The sequence below is a fragment of the Paroedura picta genome, chromosome 5 (assembly GCF_049243985.1).
Source record: "Paroedura picta isolate Pp20150507F chromosome 5, Ppicta_v3.0, whole genome shotgun sequence".
Classification (NCBI taxonomy): Eukaryota; Metazoa; Chordata; class Lepidosauria; order Squamata; family Gekkonidae; genus Paroedura; species Paroedura picta.
In genome coordinates this window covers 39,229,046-39,249,292 of record NC_135373.1, presented here as the reverse complement: position 1 = coordinate 39,249,292, position 20,247 = coordinate 39,229,046, and the positions used below count along the sequence as shown (strand labels likewise).

The following is a 20,247-nucleotide window of genomic DNA, read 5'->3' as shown; positions in this document are numbered from 1 at the left end:
TTGGATCTGGTTTTACAAATTTATTTAAGAAAATCTGCAAGAGATCTTGACAAAGTCAATACAAATCCATAAGGCAAGGGCTTTAAAAGGCGCCAATCCAGGAGAAGGCATTCTGGATCTCTCTCTTTTATCGTCATTTCTCATATTCGGCAGAGTTCCCCTAAGCTGGGTAGAAGCCAGGCTGTTGTGGAATTTCATCCCCCAAGTCACCAGCAGCACGCTGATACTGATGGGCCTTCTGTACTTTCTCCCTCTGTTGCATAGAAACAATTTTAGAAAGATACAAAAGGATGATAGTTGATGACAAACATTTTCAAATCATAATTTAGAGAGCTTGTGGAAGAAACTGGAATAGGGTTTTAACTACTGGAGGACTAAGAAGGGCTATCAGGAGAGGAAAGGGGGAGCTGGAGGTTCAACCTTAATGAGAACAGGATTTTAGAATAAAGTTATTCATCTCCTAAACAGCACATTCATTATTTTGTTATGTTGACTATGTGCCAGACTAAGAAAGTTCATTACCTTGTTGGGTTGCCGTGATTTCAACTGTGGCATGACTTCCTCTTCCACCATCTCTGCTACTTTCTGAAGCAAGGGGGAACACACATACACAGAAAGCTCAGGGAAAAGCTACATCATATGCATTTGAAGATGCAACCTTTCATATCTGCAAGCAGCAGAAGGCAACTGCTTTCATGTACAATGAATTCTGGAAAGAATGCCTTCAAATACTGTATTCAGAGACACACAGTCCATCCCGCTCCTAAGCATCTTTCAGTTTGAAGGTGAGGTTACCATGATGGGGGGAAAGTCTTTACTTTGAAATACTCAGGGGGTGCACAGTCTATGCCAGTGCTCCCAATATAATCCTGTTGGCTAATACTGACAGAACCTGTGTCAATAGGGCAGAATTCTTTTTAAAGAACCACATAAAGTTTTTTTTTTTAACGCAAATTGCTCCAGCCCAACTGCCTCTGAGGAGGCTTTAACACCAGAATCCGGTTACGTCGTAATGGTGCCCAAGGTCCTATTAAAAAAACAAAAAATCACACAGAAGACATTTCAACAGATGCCAAAATACACTCTGTGTACCTGATCTACGGGTAATTCCACCTGTGTGTCGTCATCCTCCCCAACTTCCTGTGCATCCTGCATCTCTTTCCTTGCTCCTTTTGGTTTATAAATGCTGCCTTCTTCTGGAGACACATGAAAACACATTGTGAGCATTCTTGCCAGGACTAGGAAGCCTTTTTATAAAATCTGCTGGGCACTGATCTGGACGTGTCCCTCTCTGCAGTGAAAGTTATTCCTAATCGCAAACAGGACAGGAGAGGAAAATTGGGTCCTGTATAACTTAAAACAAGGAGCTTGGTTCCATTTCACAAAGTTGCTGTAGAGTCCTAAATTATATTGGAGAAAGTTCATAAATAATAATAATAAATATTATTATTATAATTATAATATAATAATAATAATTATTATTATATTTATTTCCCGCCACTCCCCGTAGGCTCGTGGCGGGTAACAGTAGTCTTGTCCCCATTAAAATACCCATTAAAAGACTTTAAAACAATCCCAACATGGCGGAAAAACTCATTATTCCCACACGCTGCTATCAGAGCTGCAGGGAGGATGGAGAGGAGATCTATGCAGATGAGGCATCGTTAGCCCCTCCAGCACTTAATTACATCCACCATCCAGCCACCTACAAAGAGACAGCCATGGTTGCTAGTACTCATCAAATTGTTAGGCCAACTTCATGGAAGACAAGCCACCCAAGAGAAGCTTGTGTTTTCCAGGGTTAACCTGCCTCTGACTTGCAAACCCCGAGGACAGAGCTCCTTTCTGTCAAGTTCTGCACGGTCATGTGATTGGTTGCTTTGGAAACAGAACTTTGGACAAGATGAACCTTTGCCAGAACCATCAGTGCAAGTCTTCCCTGTATTCAGTTGTAAAAGCAACTTGGTTTTAAAACCGCAGCCAGAATTAGAGCCTAATTTTCCAGAATCCAGTTCTACCTCTCTTGTTATGTGCATGACTACTCCTATTTGTAAGAGCCTCTTGTGGCGCAGAGTGTTAATGCAGCAGAAATGCTGTCTGAAGCTGTCTGTCCATGAGGTTGGGAGTTCAATCCCAGCAGCCGGCTGAAGGTTGACTCAGCCTTCCATTATTCCGAGGTCTTCCACCCCCTATTGAGTCTGCCAAGAAAACGCTAGAGGGCGTCACCCCAAGGGTCAGACAGGGCATACCTTTATCTTAATTCCTATTTGTGGATTACTTCTGATGTCAAGCCACAACTGGATGGAGGGGAGCCTTCGGGGAGGGTGGTTTATAAATGTGAATAAATTTTTCAAAAGGGGATTCCAGAATTATGGGGTTTTCAAGGCAAGAGAGGAACAGAGGTGCTTTGTCATTGGCTTTCTCCACACGGTCTCCAAGTACTAACCATGGCCAACCCTGTTTAGCTTCCAGGCTTTGACAAGAACAGGCAAACCAAACATCACCATTCTACGAAATCCTCCCCTCGCCGAGCTCAGCACAGCCCTCCATGAATACTACTGCTGCATATAGTTCCTAGGAATCTTAAGCAAATGTCTTTACCTTGGTCAGACCACTGGGGAGAGTTCCAGCTGATCTGCCCAACACGAACTGGCTTTGTGTGAATGATGCCTTCCTGCTTTTCTTCACTGTCCAGGTGTTTCCTGGCTTTTTCGTGTAGTGCTGGAGAAGAGCCTGGGCCTCTGTCCTTCTCCACAACTCCTGTAGACCGCACCCTCCGATGATCCATCTGGAAGTCCCATTAATGGAAAACACTCAGATGTCACTTGGGACCAGTTTTGTTGAGGGCATGTTGCGTAAGCACGGTCCTGTGCAAGGTGGGACTCAACAGTGCTGTTACAGTGCTCCTTACCTTCAAGACCACATAAGTCACCACAGCTGATGCCTTTGAGATCCTGGCTCACTCGCAAAAAGAAGCCTTTTGCACAGGGTGAGCCAAAGTAATCTCTGAGCCTGTTTTAAGGGCCTGAAGCAGAAGCAGGATAGCTTCAGATGAATCGGGCCTTCAGTCCATGAAGATCAGTATTGTCTACTCATCGTGGCAGCAGCTCTTCAGACTTTCACATCACCTGCCTGCTGGTCCTTTTAACTAGATGCTAGGGATTGAACCTGGGACCTTCTGCATGTCAAGCAGATGCACAACCTCTGAGCCACAGCCCCTCAACATCACACACAATCACTGCAAAGGTGGAAGACTGACAACAAACTGACTTTTTCCATTGAATACAAGTGCTGAGATGACCTTGAAAATACAGTCAAATGACAGTGGCCACTTGGAAAATAAGCAGACTTTGCTTGATGGGTATAAGCCGGTGTACTAGTTAGCAACTCTGGACCAGAGAGACTTGGGTCCAAACTGCTGCTTCTTATAGTGTAACTTATTGGGTGACTTTGGGTCAGTCACTCACTCTCAGTCTTTGCTACTTTACAGGGTTGTTGTGAGGATAGAATGGACAAGGAGAGAGTCATGTATGCCAGCCTGAGGCTCTTAGGAGGGAAGTACGATAAACTAAATGAATAATCATCCTAAATGACAAACATTGATGCAGATGCTGGATGAGCTACATTTATATTTAGAGAGCCAGTTTGGTGTAGTGGTTAGGAGTGTGGACTTCTAATTTGGCGAGCCGCCAGCTGAGTGACCTTGCTGAGAAAGCTGTTCTGACTGAGCAGTAATATCAGGGCTCTCTCAACCTCACCCACCTCACAGGGCGTCTGTTGTGGAGAGAGGAAAGGGAAGGCGAATGTAAGCCACTTTGAGACTCCTGGTAGAGAAAAGTGGCATATAAGAACCAACTCTTCTTCTTCAGTAATATCAGGGGTCTCTCAGCCTCACTCACCTCACAGGGTGTCTGTTGTAAGGAGAGGAATGGGAAGGCGACTTTAAGCCGCTTTGAGACTCCTTTTGGGAGAGAAAAGTGGCATATAAGAACCAACTCTTGTTCTTCTATATCCTATACAGATCAAGAGCCATCATTTGGGGGGGGAGTGTTTGGAATAAAGGAAATGTGTTTACCTTTTAAAAATATATTTTTTGTTAAACATTTGTATTTAAGATTACCTAATCTTGATCGATTTCTCTTGCTAATTCCCAAACCAAAATGCAAGGAGAATAAAGTATTACTTAAAAGACTTCTGATTTAAATAGCAGCTTCATAAGCCGAACCCAGTTCTTGATCTACATGAAAAACTATTACATCAAGCCACCAAAGAAACATTTGAACACAGTCCCGGTTTTCCATCCTTAAACCCCAGCAGGACTGCTGCCTCATCTGTTACCTGCTGCGGCGCTTCAAGAAGTACTGAGTCACTGGCGCCATCTTGAGAAACCAAGTGGAGTTTGCCTAGCTGAGAATTGGAGAAAGAATTTCCATTAAAAGTAGGCGACGTGTTTCTAGGCCATTTCAGCAAGAGGCAAGATATATTCAACACCCCCAACCAGACAGTACACCAGGGATGGCCAAACTGTGGCTCTCCAGATGTCCATAGACTACAATTCCCATGAATCTCTGCCTGCACATGTTGGTATGGGTTCATGGGAATTGTAGTCCATGGACAATATAGAGAGCTACAGTTTGGCCGTTCCCGTAGGATGCCAACAACACTCAAGGTTCTCCCCAAAGACGAAGGAATAGCACTACTGTGTCCTCCATAGCAGAGGTAGTCAACCTGTGGCCCTCCAGATGTCCATGGACTACAATTCCCATGAGCATTTGCTGGCAGGGGCTCATGGGAATTGTAGTCCATAGACATCTGGAGGACCACAGGTTGACTACCCCTGCTCCAGAGCATCCACTTGGAGCAGATGGAGAAGTGACTTGCAAGCATCATCATATCTTGGATAAAAATCTAACATGAGGAAGTCAGTCAGCAATTGATAGACGCCTTCTGGATAGACACCACTTCTTTGGCCACTTTTACAAACACAGTCCTGCTGAATTAGTTACTATTTCTAGGAATGTGGTTTCCCCTAAAAATTCACCTACTTCTCGGTTGCAGTTCCTTTTTCTGTTATTGGTGTGGTTCCTGAAAGCACAGACAGAGCAAAGATATATTGTTAGGCAAGGGGAGGCTGGAGAAAAACTGTAATTGAATTTCCTGATATAGAAAACGTAGGGTTCAGCCAAAGGGGACCAAAAGAGGAAAGTATCAGCAAATATATTTTTATTTATTCTGGGATTTATATTGCACTCTAGGAACTCAGGATTCCATCTTAGAACTTAGGTCTTTATTTGGTTGATCTTGATCAAGGAAAGCGGCTGACACCTGAACAAGGCAAAACTTGCATCTTATTTAGGCAAAATTGTATCACTACAGAAAATTAAACCTTCTCCAATTATTGACAATATATTGCACCAAATTAGAATCAGTCAGACACTGCCATCCACTTCCTCTTCCTTTAAGACTTAAAAAAAATCAAGAATTTTTCTACCTTCTTTGTTTCACAATAAACTTCTTCTTGGGTGAATATTTGCTAGCCAAACAATACTGCTGATGAACTTAACTTCTTAGCTAAGTAGGGGATGTCTTTAAAAACATCCTTTCCCTAACTCAGCAATTAACTTGGTAGAGATACTAAAAGTACACGAATAGCTAATATATTTCTACTACTGCTTGCTTGGTGTCATGGTTAAGAGTGGCAGCTTCCAATCTGGCAAGCCAGGTTTAATTCTGCACTCCTCCACAGACAGCCAGATAGGTGACCTTGGGCTAGTCACAGTCCTGATAGAGCTGTTCTCACAGAGCAGTCCTGTCAAAGTTCTGTCAGCCCCAGCCACCTCAAAGGGTGTCTGTTGCGGATAGAGGAAAGGAAGATGATTGTAAGCCACTTTCAGACTCATTGGAAAGTGAAAAGCAAGTTGGGCCTTTACTTTGTCTTCTTTACCCCTATCCAAACCAAGTTTTATTTATTCCAAGGGAGTTATTTTAAACAAGAGACAGCAGAATGACACCAATGTAAATGGCAAACACAACCAGCAGCAGAGTACCACAGTCCAGGGACAGGGCTACAATTCTGCCTCCTGCACCCACCAAAAGGTCCGATGCACAATCTTTTGGGGCACCAGCAGTTCCACGTAGGGCAGGTTCTTGTACTTCTCTGTTCCCACAGCTACGTAGTAGCTCCCGCTCATGAGTTCCTTGCCGCAGGAAACAACCTCACCATTGAGTCGGCAGAGCCTGGCAGAGATAAAGTAGGGGTAGGTGGTCTTTCAGGAAGGATGACTGATGGGAAATGAGATCCAGTGTCATAAATACATTTCCACTTTGGGACTTCTCTATAGATCTGAAAGTTCTGCTTGCAAGAGGTGTTACTTTATGATCCAAACCCCCTCCCTACAAATGGGGGAGAAGAAAATGAACTGCATACCAGTTGTGAAGATAATGTACCAAATGTCATAGTGACTTCAGTGCTTGATTCAAGCATTAAGCTACTATGAATGTGTTTTTGCATTTTGGAGTTCAGAATGGCGTCCTGAGCATTCCAAATGCTCGGTGCCCCAAGGAGACGTCATAGTACAAACGCACAGAATGCCAAACATTCCCATTAACACGAGGCCTGGTTTTCCCTGATTATGACCTCATCTGGATTTCTGTAACCTTTGCAGATATATTTCAAATCATCTACCTAAATCAAAGATAACCCTACTGGCTTTCCAGATGTCCATGGACTACAATTACCATGAGCCCATGCCAACAGGGAGAGCCACAGTTTGGCCACACTTGATCTAAATAAACCTCATGGCTTTAATTTATTTTTTGAAAAATAATCAAGACCACAACCTGCAGGGGGGGGGAATTGCCATAAATACATGTATGGGGGGGGGATAGTGACATTACAGACATAACTGGTTTAATAGTCATTCCCTCTCCCTGCAGTACTTTGGCAGCTAGTTCTAAAAAATGGATCTCAAGCAGAATTCTTATCACTTTGACCAAATGGATCTGAAGGAGGATCTCCTCACCAGGACCAAATTACACTTCCCAAGATTCTTTGAGGAAATGCCATGACATTTAAATCAGTTTGCCTCTGGAGTGTAAATCTGGCTATCAGGAATGCCTGAGATTACTGAGTAATCCCCAGTTGACAGCACAGACTCCGAGGACCATTTGAGTGACAGGCACACACACATCTTTCCCCACCCCAGAGCTGGAGCTCCCTCTGCCTGTGGGTTCTGACGTGCCACGAACCTTCAGGCGAAGGGTCCTTCAAGCCGATCCCCAGAAACACTCTGGGCACGAAGTAATCCCCAGTTCATGGACAGCACAAATATATGTTTTCAAGCAAAACAGAAAAGAGAAGGGGGCTGGGTGCATTTGCTCAGAACACTCACTTTCGGACAGCTCCGGTGCGCAGGTTTGCCCTCTCCGACAACAGGCCTAGGACGGTGTTCCATTGCTCAAGGGCACTCTTGGAAAGCATCACGCGAAACGGGGGGCTGAGCAAGTCCCCGTTACGGAAAACACTTCAAAGGAGAAGCAAAAAGCAAAGCGCTGTTCTGGTGACATGAACAAGTCTATGGCAGAGCCCCCCCCCCCTCTTTTACACCTGCTTGTCCAATGGCCTGCAAAGGGAAACCCAGAAGGGGCGATTCTGCAATCTCACTGCCTCAATTGTCCTTTCCCCTAGAGAATCCTGGGCACGCAGATTTCTCTGCAGAGGAGCCATGCCTTGCATGTCTGCCACGGAGCCCAGTGTGCCACAGAGAGGTCTAGAAGGCTTATTCCAGTGGCCACACTCGGTGCACCCTGGCAGAGGAGGACTGCCAAGGAAGATGGCATGCAGCAAGCCTTCCCAAGAGGGATCCCACTGTCCTCATTACAAGGAGCAGGGTCATTGGAATTCAGTCAACAAGCAACCACCATTTGAGCAAGGACCACCCTAACAGGCAGGGTGTCATGCGTGTTCTCTCTTGACACTGCCCCCAATATTCTCACCACTAACTCACACGCATGGACCTGTGGCCTGCAGATCCATTCCACTAAGAGTGGTGTTTCTCTCCCGTGCAAACATCCTATTGCTGATGCACCCAGAGAAGGCATCCTTGTATTGGCAAAAAGAAACCCAGTGAGGGTGGAACAGATCCTATGTTTCCCACTCCACTTTCCCCAAAAAGGAATCTTGTACAGAAAGCAAAGAGTCACTCACTGTATAATGCAGGGCATGTTCGCCGGTCTCCTGCATCGCTCCAAAACATTCGCCCTCCGGGAAATGACTGGATAGCTCTGAAAGCCAAATAACATCCGTCCACATAGTAAGTGCTATTATCAAAGAACTGCCATCGGTGGGTGTGACATTTTGCAGAAAACAATTAGGCCCATGCCCCAAGCTGCTCATAGTGAAAACTTGGTTGGTAAGGCATCATACACCAAAGAGAGTCAAGTAACAAGGGAGGGGCTGAGCTAACTGGAGAACCACCATACATCCCACCCAGAAATGCTGTCTTCTTCAAATAATCCTCCGGAGTTGTTAAAAATGGGGAAAGCTCTTTTGGAATTTAAAAAAACTCCTAAGCCCAATAATAATTCTTTGCTAATCAGTCCTTTTGAGTTCAGTTGTAGTTCACAAAAACACTGGAGAAATAAAACTGTCCATGTTTTTGTGAACTGATTAGCTGTTTTAGCAAATTATCATATGGCATCATATGGCTTAATATCTATGACAAATAGCATCTATCACAGGCATGGGGAACCCGGGGGGGGGGGGTGGTAGAGCACCATCTTACAGGCTCTGTGGAACTGTGATAGCTCCATCAGGGCCCTGATCTCAACTGGCAACTCATTCCACCAGGCTGGAGTCAGCACTGAGAAGGCCCTGGCTCTGGTCGAGGCAAAGCATATGGGCGGGACTACCAACAGATTTGCACCAGAAGAACAAAGTGCTCTCTAAGGAACACATTGAGAGAGGCGGTCCCTCAGATATGCAGATCCAACAGCACCATGTTAGGGACCCTTCCACTATTTGAAAATTTTGCTCAACTTGCTTCAATCTCCCCCACTCCTGGTTAAAACAGGCCCAGCAGCAGCCCTCCCCCCCCCCCCAATGTTGCTCCCCCATCTCCCAGGGACTCACCTGTGCGCTGACTTTCTTCTGGTTCTCACCAAGCTGCTTCATTTCAGACTTTATGTAGCTGCAAAGTGAAGGGGGAGAAAATTAACACAGGGGACAGAAGGTCTGGCAGCCCATGCTGGACTTGGATTCAAATCTCAGTTCAGCTAGACACACATGGAGGCTTCTGGGCATGTCCTCAAAGCTTCATTCTCCCCTTCAGTACAACAGACAGTGTGTAGGGGCTCTGCCTTATAATTTGTAGTGCCATGGGATGGATTAGCCTCTGCCAACCAAGAATTATTCAGATGTAGTTTGCTTGGGTGGTTTTGCTATATAAAGTTCAAAAATGTAAGAAGGAATGTGTGAGAAGTTGACACCCGTATGACTATACCACTTTGTAAACTTTACGTTAATTGTGTTCTCACAATAACCCTGCCCGGATTGGAATCACTGTTACTCCCATTTTTCAGGCAGGGAACTAGAAGTTGGGGAACAGTAACTTGCAGAAGGCTATGCCAGCAATTCATGGCTCAGGCAGGATTCAGATCCTCGAGCAGCATCTAAGAATTATTGCTATTAACAAAAACAACCAAAGCTTAAATTGTTTTGTGAGCAACAACGTGCTCACAAAGTGCTCAGAACCACTTTGGGGACAGTTAGAGACAGTCAGTTTTAAGGCATCTTGCACCAGCAAATGCAAGCAGTCGTAGATAACATGAGTTTGGTAAAACAAAGCAACAAAAATGCTCTTTTGCCTGGCATTCAACTATAACAGTTCAGATTGTTTCTTGCCAAACAGGTCTTTGGCGTGTGGCTGCTTCTCTTCCTGCAAACACCAGTAGGCACTACTGCTGCATGTGAGATGTTCAACCTGTGTATAATGTGCTGCAAAATGTGCAGATGTGGCAGTGCATATTCGGGGACAGGCCACTGACAGATAAGGAGCATGATTCCATCCTGAGTGTTTCCCAGTTGGTCTCTTGCAGGCTTTATGGCTTGCAGCTGCTCCTTTCTAAACCACAATCCCAGCAATGGGATTTGGCACCTCCATTAAAATCTCCCCTTAGACGGGACTCTTGAAGCGGTCTTCTTTACTCTCCTGGAGGCAAGGACAGACGATCTAGTGCAGGGGTAGCCAAACTGTGGCTCTCCACATGTCATTGGACTACAATTTCCATGAGCCCCTGCCAACATGATGGTCACCCTTGCTCTAGAAGTTTTTCTCACTCACAGAAGAAAAGGAGAGTATATCTAGGGTAACAAGGGGGGGATCATCCTACCAACCTCTGATTGATTTCCACACTAAAAGAAGGTTCAAGGGCTCCTCCCCCCATTACAGAAGGAAGGAACCTTCCTCTCTGGGGCATGCAGATCATCCTGTCTAACAACCAAGGAGAGGGCTCCTGTGAATCAAGTCAATGTTATTTTCAGAGCGTGATTTCTATTCAAAATTAATAGCCAACAATATCCTTTTTTTCTGCCCATGTAATGCTAACCCTACAGCAGGCTGTATCCTGATCCAAGAATTTCAGGTGATGTAATAATTATCATTTATATAGTGCCTCTGAATTACCTTGGAAAGTACATCTGCTTGATTTAACTCTACGCTGCACATGGTGGGGGTTGGGGTCAACCCTAACAGAGACTGGCTCCTCTAAAGCCACCTGAAGAGTTCACAGTGGAGAAAATTGGACATAGGATTTCCTGAATGACAACACAGCCCGGCATGCCTAACCCTCTCTCAAGGATGACCTCAAACTCCTACTTCAGCAGATGTCAGTCCCTTGGGCTAAATGGGGGGCCACCAGCTGCTCTTCAGTTTCATTGGGCCTTAAGAAGAATTCAGGACCTACTTGGAGCTCAAAAGTACTCCGGGTGGGCTTCTGGATCAGATAGGCCAGAAATCAAAACAACCTCGGCCTCAATTACCTTCCTTCACATGTCCCGACACCTTAAACGCCAGAGATGAACACAGGCAAGCAGGGCTGAAAATATAGGCTGTGATGGGCTCTGGTCACGGTGCTGACATCACCGGCCTGCTGTTGTCATAATCCCCACTGACAGCCACAGCCAGAGTCAGCTTCCGCATACTTTGAGGTGGGGCAGCCACCAGCAGGGCTTCCAGCAGGGCCTATGGCTCCTCTCCCCACCTGTCCCTGCCTTCCCACCAACCAGGCTGCTGGCCAAATGTGCTGCCCAGAGGTATTGGGTAAGGGCATGCATAGAGTAGAGAGCCGGGAGTGCCTGTGGTGGGAGGGCTTGGCAAGCAAGTGAGCTGCTGGGGAAGGATAGCTAGGTAGGCCATTGGGGAGGGAACAGAGGCAGGTGGGCAGGAAGAGGGGTGAGATCAGGGAGTATGGAAGCAGGTGGCGGGGGGGGGCACAAGAATTTTCTGCCTGGGTCTCCCTGGCCCTCTCTGCTCAGGGCCCCCACAAAATCTGGAACTGGCCCTGGTCACAGAGCTCGGCCCAGTTCCACAAACAGACCAGGGAGGGCAGCGGGAGACATTCCTGGATTCCACTACAAAAATGTTGATCTGCCGGTTGATCTCGGGGTGGGGCTCTGTAGAACACAACTTGCCTCCACCACACATGGAGTTCTGTTTTTCCTGTCTTCCAACACATTGTTCTATTTATTTCAGAAGTGCTTCCAGTAGCTAGGCACCAGCCACTAAACACACAGAGACATGTTCTGTCGCCAGGAGGATCCGCAAGAGGCACCAAGGAAGGTGGAAGTGAAGAATTCAGGTTATAACCAGCGGATGGGGCTAGGTTGATACAGACTCTGCCTTCACCGCTTCTCTGCTGCAAAAGCAGCCTCTCCAAGAGGCAATGGGCAACGAAGAAGGGGCTGCTTAGTCAAAGGACACTGGGCTTTTATTTCTCAGTATCGCAACTGGGTTCCCATAATCCAGGCACTCCCAAGGTTCAAGAAATCAAACAGGCTGTTCCCTTCTCTTCAAACCAAGACGAGAAAATACTCACTTTACAGGCGCTTTAAAATATTAACAAAAGTACACTAAATTTCCTGCACAATTTCCCCACTCTAGAAAACAGAGTTTAAAGCGCTTACAAAATCGGCCATGAGGAGATAAATGATTCCCGACTCCAGCCTGCCAAGGAAACAAACAATTCAGCCCAGTCTGAAGACAAGGCAAAGACTCTTCAGGATAAACCTATCATGAAGGTCAGTAACTGACAGCCCCTGGACCAGATTCAGGATCACCGGTTGTAAGTGAGAAGTGAAAAGTACCTAAGCAGCATTTTGAGCCACGCAGCACAGATGTTTAAATGGCTGGCCAGATCACATTTTGACATAATAAAAGTACAGGTGGTACCTTAAGGAGGCTGCTGCAGAGCAAATCTACATGGATTATTATCTGTATATTCGCCACATATTGCAATGGAGACAGCCAAGCCAGGGCTGCCGTGTGTCTCTTTGAAGGAAGTGCTCCAGGGGTGTATGCCTAGCACCCCCCCTGCTATCTTCAGTGGGGTCTCAAGGGAAAAACAAAGAGGTACAATCAGAGTATCTATTGGGGGAAAGGACCAACATCCCTCATAACTGACTACCGCCTGCATTATTGGCTTTTCTGCAGCAGGCAGGCTTGTCTATTTGTGCAAATTGCAGGAAGGCCTGGGGAGGACATGCCCTTTCCTGGGATGCCAACATAAACAGCCACCCAGTGGATCGTCCTTGTGTTGCAAATGCACCCCTGTGAGGGAGAACAGGTAGGTAAAAGCTCCCCGTCCAATCCACCCTTGTTATCTTCCCTGGCCATAAAAGGTCTACTCACTCAAGCCTCTTGAACCGCTCAAAGCCTGCTGCGATGTACTGGCACCCGTTATGCAGTTCTGCCAGCTCAGTGACTCGATGGCCCTGCCTGGGGGTATAGATGCTCCTGACGGCTACGGGGGCCTGGATCCTGCTGGTCACCTCGTTCAAGAAAGCCTCAAAGGTCAGGAAGCGGCGCTGGCTGACCACAAACCTCCTGCCATGACAGAAAGGGTCTCCGTTCCGATAGATCACCACATTCCTGGCAGGAGGAGCCACAGTTACGGTCTCTGAGCGCATTTCCATCTCGGCCCAAGGGGGCCCAGGCTGTGCATCCAGTGCTTGGCAAGGGGCAGAAGAAACTGCAGGGAGTTCCCCAGTTGAGCTGCAAACCTTGCCACCTGATCCCTCCTCCCTTTGCCAAGCACTGTTCTGAGTGCAACTGTAGTGTTTCCATAGCATCAAACTCTGCAGGGGGGGCGGGGGAGGATTTATGGGTTGGCCAGGAAGGTGAAGAGTCTTTTCAGCTGGGAGAGCCACCTGTCACCAGCTCATAAGTATTTTATGGCTACACCTGCAAGACTTTGAGACTGAGTCTGGCTCCACAACCTATTTTTCAGTGGTGCCACTCAGCTGGGCAACATGTGACACCACCATGCACATGCAAAGTTCTTTTTCTCCAAATCAGCCTCTCTCACCTTTTTTACTCTTGAGAAACCCTGAAATAGTCTTCAGGCTTTGCAAAACCTCAGAGGTGGTATCAGCTGGCCAAACGTCCCTGCCATGCCCCAGAAGTCACGTTACCAAAAGGAACATCACCCAGACGTGACGCCACACTCTGGGCCCCCCTACTCTGCTGGGCTAGGAACAGGGATCCTCCGGTCTGTCACCCCCTGCCACTCCCCTAACACAAACCTTTGGGGAACAGCAAAGGAGGTGCCAGGACTAAACTGTGATGGACAAAGTTATGCATTCCAATGAAAACAACCGAGTGTCTTCTGCAGTCCAGAGCCATTTGTTTGAGACTTCAGCCACTCTTGCATAAATCACAATATCAAACAAGGTACAATATTCAATGTACAATTTACCCCAGCCAAAAAACAGGGAGTCCTTTGTGAGCTAAGGCATTCCACAGCCAAAGCATCATGACTGAAAAAACCCTATGTTAATCACATCACCTACTGCCAGATCCTTAAACTGCAGAAGCTGTGGATTGAACATGGGGCTTTCTGTATGCCAAGCAAATGCTCTACCATTGAGCCATGGCCCTCCCTATTTCTGATAGCACACAGAACAGGGGCTTAGAAGATGGTTTCAGGACGAGAGCAGATTTGTAGAGGAGCAGATGGTCATTAAGACATCCTGACCCGAAGAAGTCACGGCTTCTCCCCTAAGCAACTCCCCAAACCTTGCCCCATGCAGCTCCCTGATTGGCAGCAGTCACGCAGTCTCAGCAGCTGGAATTTCACAAAGCCCTGAGCTAGGCTTTCTTGAAAGAGAAAAGCATCCTCTTGAGGTAGTTTGGTATTAAGACATGGCTTGCTCATTAGATGTATTTTAGGACAGGAAAAAGAACGTGGAATGGGCAGGTTGTCTTAAGACATTTTCGAGGCCCAGAAAATTTTGTTGTCCTCTTTGCAAAATTTCCTAGGGACACATGGCTGGCTGGATTACTTCGGACAAACTCTTAAGGCCCCTTGGAGTGTTTAAAGACTGTGGCATAAGGCATGTACGCATATGGCCATCCTTGGAAATGAATTCACATGTGGGTATTTTTATGTAATGTATTTATTGAGCAGCATGACAAAACACCTTTGGGGCAGATTTCTCACTGATGCAACAGTATCAATTTGACCACAGGCTTTTGTGAAACAGTTAAATGTTCGCCCCTTTTTTGAAAACCTAGAACAAGCTGGCCAGATAGTGATCTTGTGGTAGGGAGTTCCACAAAGCTGCTGCAACTGAATTTCAGACAGGAGGGAAAATAGTGGAAATTAAAAGGACTTGATGGCAGGTTGTAGGTCAACCTAATCAATTCATAAAGAGCTTTTTGAGTTTTCCTGGGCCAATGCACTCAAAGATCAGACCCCAGACAGTGATTTTTAAAAAAAATTTATAGACAGGGGAAAAAAGTGTTGCCACTCCTGACAAAGCTCCTCTTTTACTACAGATTCCACAGTCCACATATTGGACCAGTAATGGTGGCTGACAGCAGAAAGAACCCTGGAAAAGGCTGACCGCACAAGAGGGCTGATTTTAAAAGAAAAACTATCCCACCCATGGAAAATCCAGTGAAGAGCTGGGGTTTACAGAGAGAATTCACTGTGAGATTCCCAAAGTTTCTAAGCTGAATGCTCAGCAGTTGGGACACTGGAAAACACAAAGTTCTTGGATATAACTTGAGTCTTACAGAGATGTGGCTCCTTCTTTCCAGTACCCCAGATGCAATAACAGTCAAATACCAGCTAGTTCAGCAACGGTGGCTAAACATGAACTTTCAGCTTGGGCTTGCCTCCATCAAGAGCTACATAACTTCATCCTGAAGAAACATTGCTTTGGATTTCCAGCTGTTGTTTCATCAGTGTAATTCCAAGCAGAATGGCATCTCTGTTGGTGTAGAAGAGTGTTGAGAAGCAGAGGAGGCTACAGCAGGAGAAGGGGACTTGGCTTTCTTCCAGTGCAACTCCAGTTATGCTCATTAGGATGTAAGCTAGACCCACATAAGGTACCTGTTCATAACACACCCACCATAAGCCCATCTTTGGTTTGAGAAATCCACAGGTAAGATTCATTGCTGTTCTTGCAAGTCTTGAAGCTGAACGCAATCAGGACCCAGGGAGGTCATGCGGGGTAGTTAACTCCAAAGGCTTACAAGGACCTGGCAGCTGCCATGTAGCCAGTGCTCTCCTGCACTCTCTTCTCTCCAGCAATTGGCAAAGGAGGGTGAACTTCCAAGTCACTTTATGCAGGGACCTTGACACATGTCCACAGAATAGCATTCAGTTACACAGGTTCACAGGTTCTGTTTCAGGTTTAGATACTGGGATGGGGAAGGAACGAAGGAAGGGGAGAGTGGGGGAGAGGGAGAGAGAGAAAAATCAAACACTGAAGCAGTTCAATCAAAACTTTTGGAAAGCATCCAGTAGTTGATTCTGAAATAAATATTAAGCCTGCGTGCTGCTTCTATTTATCTGCTTCGTTCCAAAAGATAACATCTTCCCAACCCCACCCTCTGTCAAGCTTTAATATCTGTCCACGGTGACAACTAGTGACTGAGAGATCCACAGATTTAAAGGAATACAGAGGGATCCTCCCAGGCCCCTTGACTCCTCTCTCCAAGGAAGACATGCATCTCTTGTTCCCAGCAGACTTCTGCTTGCAAAAGCAGCAAACTAGTGCAGAGCACACAGTACAATGGCTACCTAGCAGCAATTTAAGTTCTGGACATTTATGGGAGCGCCTGAAACTCCAGCATGCTCCTTACATTCTTACGGCTGACGATGGCTTGTTGCAGCCACAGCAGTTCCATGGTCAGGTGTTTTTGGTAGCGCTGAAGGTCAGGCAACGCTTTTGGCATCTCCGGTACTTCTTGGAAACGGAGTTCTGCATGATGAGAAATAAAACATTAAGAAGTCATACCCTGTTTCCTTTACTCTCCCTTCCCTCTATCGCCTCTGCCCACTGATGAAATTTGGTGTGTAAGTTCTTAGGGGCAGGAAGCTGCTGACTGAGTGGTGTTGATGCCACTTTGTGTCGAACAATATGTAGATGCTATAGAAATGAACTGAAATAGTAATTGCAGAGTGCACGAAAGGCAGGTTCTACAATGGCAAGAGAGTTCACAGGCTCAAGGGAGGGGAGCGGTTCCAGATGTCCTACCTTGGCTCAGTCTGGGAGACTCCACCTCCAGGATAAGGCTACCCCATTCGGACGAGACATTGCTGCAGTCTTTGCCTTCTGCATTCTCTCCTGGCAAGACACAGGCATCCAGGGACTCAGCCACAGGATGCCCTGGACCAGGCCTCATATCACCAGCCTCCCCTTTTACAGTTGTTTCATCCTGAAGCTGGCTTGAAGGCTGCATCTCACAGTCACTTTCTGTTTGTAACGTTTCTTGGTGACTAAGCTTCTGCTCCTCACTGTGGGCACTGCCCTTCTTGTTGAATCCAGCCTCTTGGACACTTATTTCCATTCCTTGAATTGGCTTCTGAGCAGACTAGATCAAATACATCCAACAGGAATAAGGATATAAGAGGCAGAAACATATGATAGGGCCTGTCTAGCCCAGAAGGTACAACATTCCAGTTGTTGACCTATCTTCTCTCAAGCAGAGAGACCAACAAGGAGACCCTTCAAGACCCACAAATACATAGTATCAATAACTTCCAGAAGCAAGGGCTGGCATTGTGAGGAGGAGCACCAAATCGTCTGTTAGTGCCAATTTCTGCCCACAAAGGTTCAGGTTGCAGCAAATGTTTAAGCATCCCCAGACACTCTGCTGTGTCTCATGCTAGGCCCATGCGGCTACCTTCTCTTTGAGGAGAGAATTCTCCCAAACGAAGCACAAAATCAATTAATTCCAAAATAGTATGCTGTAAGGTAACTGCCACGTGAAGCAAATCACAGAATTAAAAGCCCCCAAATTCTCCCTCCAAAGAAGAGGTTGCCTTTCCCACCCAAGATTCTTTGTAGTGGTCTTATGTTCTTCCAAGTTACCTCTTTCTGAGGACTTTTATGCCTACTCTCTACATTAGTGAAAATGGTTTGGTTTTTGCCATCTTCGGGACTGCATTTGAGTGGAAAGACTCAAAACAGAAATGTTTTGAAAACATAAACAGAATATGAAACTTCCTTATACCAAACCAGGGTATTAGTCAATTTAGTTTAGTAAAGAAATAAATATTTTATTTCTATACTGCGGCATCCTATCAGCTCGGGGCAGTTAACAACAGTATAATAAAATCATACAACCTTACAATTAAAACTTCATCTCCTAGAATTGAATTCACTATAGGGTCTCTCAGAGTTTGGAGGGGGGGGTCTCTGTTAGTGGATGTAGGTGGAAAAGTGCCTGGCAAGCAATATCTGTGATCTGGGTCTCCATGCATACAGAATCACCCCTAGACTCTTAACGGTGGTCCCAAGGGTCAAATGGGCCTCGTCAAAAGCTGGGAGCTGCACCTTATTACTCTCTGTGTCAGCCCAGCCAAGTTTGAGACCAGAAGCAGCACAAACCAATCCTTTTACCTTTGACAGAAACACAGGCTTTGGTATGGCATGCTGACTCCATTGTAGCTGATCCAAATTCCCTTCAATCTGCTTTACAATGCTCTCATACTCTCCCTTTAAGCTTTGAAACTCTTTCCTGATGAGGTGACCCCGAACCCATGCCTAGAAAGAAAGAATCATTCTTTTAAAAAATGAGATTCAAATAAGAGGGCAGCCCCATCCTTGCAATGAAACAGTGCTACATAGATCAACCAATGATAACCCACCCTTGCTGTGCTGTGCCTTTTAAAATATACACCTGAGAATCATAATTTAAGCAGGTCTGTCACTTTATCTACAAGCCTGGAGAGGCAGCAGCAAAGACACACAGTTTCAAAATTTAAGAAAAATGGCTTAATGCATTTGTCTAGTATCCTGTGGGAGTACTATGAACTTTTTTTTAGCTGGCAATGTCACTGCCAACTTATGGTGACCCTTTAAGGTGTGTAAGGCCTGCGTCTGCATAGTAATCCTGGACTTCCTTAGTGGTCGGTCTCCCATCCAAGTACTATCCAGTGCCAATCCTGCTTAGCTTCCAAGATTTGATGGGATCAGGTTAGCCCAGGATATCCAGGTGAAAACACTGTGAACATAATATATCCTAATGTAAAAAATACATGTGATAAAGGGCCACATGGTACTCCAAATCATGCAAGCCTCACACATCAGATTACTTTTATGGCGGCTGAAGATACAAACAGTGTATATCCCTTGTACCTCTGTAATGTGGAAAGCAGATTTTAAGCTGGGTTCTGCAAAGTCCATTTTATCAGTATTTTGGATGGAAGGGAAAGGGAAATCTTTTTCAGATGTTTAGATAACTTAAAACCCAGGAGGGACAGATGGTAATAAAGGGTTAGCATCTTTCATGTGGTGCTTGGAGCTCTGTAATTCCTACTCATTTCCAGAGTACAGTGTTCAGCTTCCCTGGAGGAAATGGCAACTCTGAAGTATATGTGACATGACACCTCTCCCCCCCCCCCCCCAAGGTCCAGGCATTTCTCAAGACAGTGTTGCAATCCTAAAAATTCAGAGATAACATTGGCAGCTCAGGAAGCTGAAAGTCAAGGAAGAGGATTGCTAAATGAAATCATGAAGACAAAAGAGGCGGCAATTTACTTTAGCAGCAGTCATGCAAAAACAAGTTTGAGACTGAAGTTAATTACAAGAGGGACATGACTCTGTAAGATAGTGCGAATGCCCCCCAAAAGCCTACTTTACAGGGTCGTTGTGATAAATACTTGTACACAGGTGCTCCCTGGAGAAAAAGCGGGATACAATGAGCAGGAAGAAGCGAGGGAGAGTCGCATTCCCGTACATTTCTAACCGCTCCCTCCCCCCAGCATTATTCTGTTATCCGACCTGCATCACCATCACTCCTCTCTCAAACCGCTCCCCGTCCTCCACCGCCATCGTCCTTCTCCCGCGCGAGGACCGGCAGGGCCCGCTCCTGCTGCCCTGGCAACCGCGCCTTCCGATGACGTCACGATGCGCGACAAGCCTCTTGCAATTCCCAAGATCGGCCTCAAGGTGACGATGCCCAACAGCCGTAAAGCGCGGAGTGCTTTTTTCAAATTTGAAATTTGCACACTAAATTAAGAAATATATTTCTGAAACAGCAGAAAAAGCCTGAAGAAGCATCGCTGCACATCTGCTTGCAGGGCCGGAATATCATTTCTCATTGGTTTTGGTCCAGCCTTTCCTCCAGGGAGCTCAGATTCCCCCCACTCCAACCCGTCTATGCCGGTCATAATCCAGTAACCTTCCCTTGATTTAAGCACACTCTCCTACCATTCCCCAGTAATCGCCCCACTCAAAATAATTGCAGTTAATCATGAATCTGACTTGGTCTCCTCAGGTAAACCCTTCAGCTCCACCCGGAAATTAGCTTATGCCAGGCAGATGTATCTGAAAAGTAATGGCAGAGACCCAGATAATGTCTGGACCAGGGTCTGCCCCCAGGAAGGTGAGCTTTTTAGGATTAATCCAGCTTGCTCCCCCCACCCCTCCATCTCTAGGGAGCTGAGAGACCCACATGGCTCCACAAGTCAACAGATTCCAAATCTCAGGTTAAAACAATAGCAGTCAAGAGGGTT

General features: G+C 46.1%; 2 protein-coding genes and 1 long non-coding RNA gene across 9 annotated transcripts; 1 reads left to right on the top strand and 2 right to left on the bottom strand.

The window, feature by feature from the left end:
- Positions 1-7: 7 nt before the first annotated feature.
- On the bottom strand, positions 8-13,314 carry DCDC2B (doublecortin domain containing 2B). Of its 4 annotated transcripts, none has more exons than XM_077337417.1 (11): positions 12,906-13,314; positions 9,131-9,188; positions 8,207-8,283; positions 7,392-7,523; positions 6,091-6,237; positions 5,046-5,085; positions 4,339-4,407; positions 2,602-2,788; positions 1,093-1,196; positions 523-585; positions 8-253 (listed from the first exon to the last, which is right to left on the bottom strand). In XM_077337417.1, the coding sequence occupies exons 1-11, from the start codon at positions 13,187-13,189 to the stop codon at positions 161-163; spliced, it is 1,254 nt and encodes a 417-aa protein (XP_077193532.1). In that variant the 5' UTR covers positions 13,190-13,314; the 3' UTR covers positions 8-160. The 4 variants fall into 4 exon arrangements, with proteins under 4 accessions (XP_077193532.1, XP_077193533.1, XP_077193534.1 ...); XM_077337418.1 differs by having other exon boundaries at positions 1,093-1,193; XM_077337419.1 differs by lacking the exon at positions 6,091-6,237.
- Positions 11,181-15,966, top strand: LOC143837507 (uncharacterized). Of its 4 annotated transcripts, XR_013230995.1 has the most exons (4): positions 11,181-11,318; positions 11,751-12,626; positions 12,740-12,840; positions 15,054-15,966. It is a non-coding gene; the product is annotated as an uncharacterized LOC143837507 (long non-coding RNA). The 4 variants fall into 4 exon arrangements; XR_013230996.1 differs by having other exon boundaries at positions 11,181-11,311; positions 11,751-12,840; XR_013230994.1 differs by lacking the exon at positions 12,740-12,840 and having other exon boundaries at positions 11,751-12,295.
- IQCC (IQ motif containing C) lies at positions 14,980-19,667 on the bottom strand. Its single transcript, XM_077337430.1, has 5 exons — positions 19,514-19,667; positions 18,131-18,274; positions 16,763-17,099; positions 16,368-16,486; positions 14,980-15,923 (listed from the first exon to the last, which is right to left on the bottom strand). Exons 1-5 carry the CDS (start codon positions 19,562-19,564, stop codon positions 15,897-15,899), a joined length of 678 nt encoding a protein of 225 aa, XP_077193545.1. The 5' UTR covers positions 19,565-19,667; the 3' UTR covers positions 14,980-15,896.
- Positions 19,668-20,247: the final 580 nt, after the last annotated feature.